This window comes from Sinocyclocheilus anshuiensis, unplaced genomic scaffold (assembly GCF_001515605.1).
Source record: "Sinocyclocheilus anshuiensis isolate Anshui unplaced genomic scaffold, SAMN03320099.WGS_v1.1 C32908606, whole genome shotgun sequence".
Lineage (NCBI taxonomy): Eukaryota > Metazoa > Chordata > Actinopteri > Cypriniformes > Cyprinidae > Sinocyclocheilus > Sinocyclocheilus anshuiensis.
This window is the reverse complement of record NW_015620862.1, coordinates 1-1730: the sequence shown is the minus strand read 5'-3', so window position 1 is coordinate 1730 and position 1730 is coordinate 1. Positions and strand designations below refer to the sequence as shown.

General features: G+C 43.5%; 1 protein-coding gene across 1 annotated transcript; it reads right to left on the bottom strand.

The window, feature by feature from the left end:
- Positions 1–9: 9 nt before the first annotated feature.
- Positions 10–1169, bottom strand: LOC107683089 (protein SLX4IP-like; the record flags this gene model as incomplete). Its single annotated transcript, XM_016479175.1, has 2 exons — positions 10–942; positions 1014–1169. Coding segments are annotated over 2 exons (709 nt in total), but the record flags the coding sequence as incomplete, so codon positions are not given.
- Positions 1170–1730: the final 561 nt, after the last annotated feature.

The following is a 1730-nucleotide window of genomic DNA, read 5'->3' as shown; positions in this document are numbered from 1 at the left end:
ACGGATGGAGCCAGAGATTTGGGCTTGAAGCCACAGTGTGCTCAATGGCTCCCGCTAGTCTGAAATACAAATCTTGCACCGAAAACGTGAACTACATTCGTGTTTTTGTTTAGAGTGAAGTTACTGTTTGCTTGAGTTCCATTTAAGCTGTTGCTAGTGGAGTCTATTCAAACATTTGAGAGCTTCTTGGTAATCTAATTCAAGCGTTTAAGCAGTTTTGTGTGTTTTTCAGTTTAAAGGGAGAAGGGAAGTACTGTATGTGCAGAGACTGTGTGTGGTGAACTCTTGTGCAACCGCCGCTGACAGACAGTATTACAGTAGAAGTGTGTACTGTAACCTCCATCGTGGTGGCGTCAGACATCCTCTCCCGTTCTGTGCCGCTGCGCCCCTCAGGGCTTCTTGAGTCGGCGTAATCGGGATGTTCTGGACTCACCCCCCTTCTTTCCCTCCCTGGCGACCGATCTGGAACTAATAGAGGACCCAGAGGATACGGGCTTGACGGATAGGCCTTTCAGACTTGCGGCCAGCCCGCTTTGGTTAGTCTGTGAAATCTCAGGCTGGGGATTGCAAACAGAGTCTGGTGCAGCAATGTCGGAAGAGGGATTGTTGGAATCGCTTGATGCTGCAGGCTCTCCAAGACGCGATCTTTTTGTCTTTTGGCGGTCAGCGTGTTCTCCTGAGCTACTTGGGGTCCGTGGACATCTCCTCGGACCGGTAGCGTCAAGATGTGGTTCAGTGACCTCTTTACTGTTACTTAATTTAGATGACAACACAGCTTTCCCTTCCTCCAATGACTCACCCGTGAGCAAGCTGCCAGACGATATGGTGACAGGATGACATGTTTCGGCAGAGCCCTTCTCAGCATTGTCCGCTTGGAATTGGGCTGATCTGGACTCTTGATCATCTTGCCGCTGTTGGGGTTGGATGCTAGCCTGCCTGGCACTGGAGGAATGAGGAAAGGTTACGTGAAGATGTAGATGGATCACCGCAAGGTATATCAGAATAGTACTTACATCTTCTGAAGGATGGCTCTTTTTGTAGCTGTGGAGCTGGGTAATGGATCTGTTGTCTCGACAGAGCTAGAAAAATACTTTGAATGGCTTGGTTCACTCTGTTCAGAAAAAAAGAGAGATCCATTGAACTCAAGATGGTGGATGAAACAAAAAGTTCTTTATAAATCAGTTTACTGTATCATTTATTAGGTTCGGTTTCAGTTAGGATGCTATCTATGTAGGCATCTCATTAGGTTTTGGAACAGAGCTACTCTCTCATCACCTGACAGAAACTATGAAGTAAATTATTATTATTATTTGTTTTTTAAAGGACTCTAAGAGAAGTCCATTGTACTAACATTAATTAACTTGGAGATATTTGGTGTAGCCATGGGAACAAATCCATGGGATGTTTTGTTTTGATGGCCATACCCAAGAGACCAAGGAAAAACACAAGCAAAAAAGCTTGTGTTGAACTGCCAGTATTCAGAGGAAGTTCTCTTTTTTCCCTTTCTCTGGCTTGGTCATCAAATTTCTGATCATGTTCATCAAAATATAAATATTTGTGCAGCTTTACTTTTTTTTGTGCCTTATTTTGCTTGTGCATGTTGTATATTTTGTGTTTCTGTTTTAATATATATAAATCATGTAAAAAATACCAATATGTGACCCTGGACCACAAAACCAGTTTTGAGTCGCTGGGGTATATTTGTAGCAACAGCCAAAAATACATTGTAT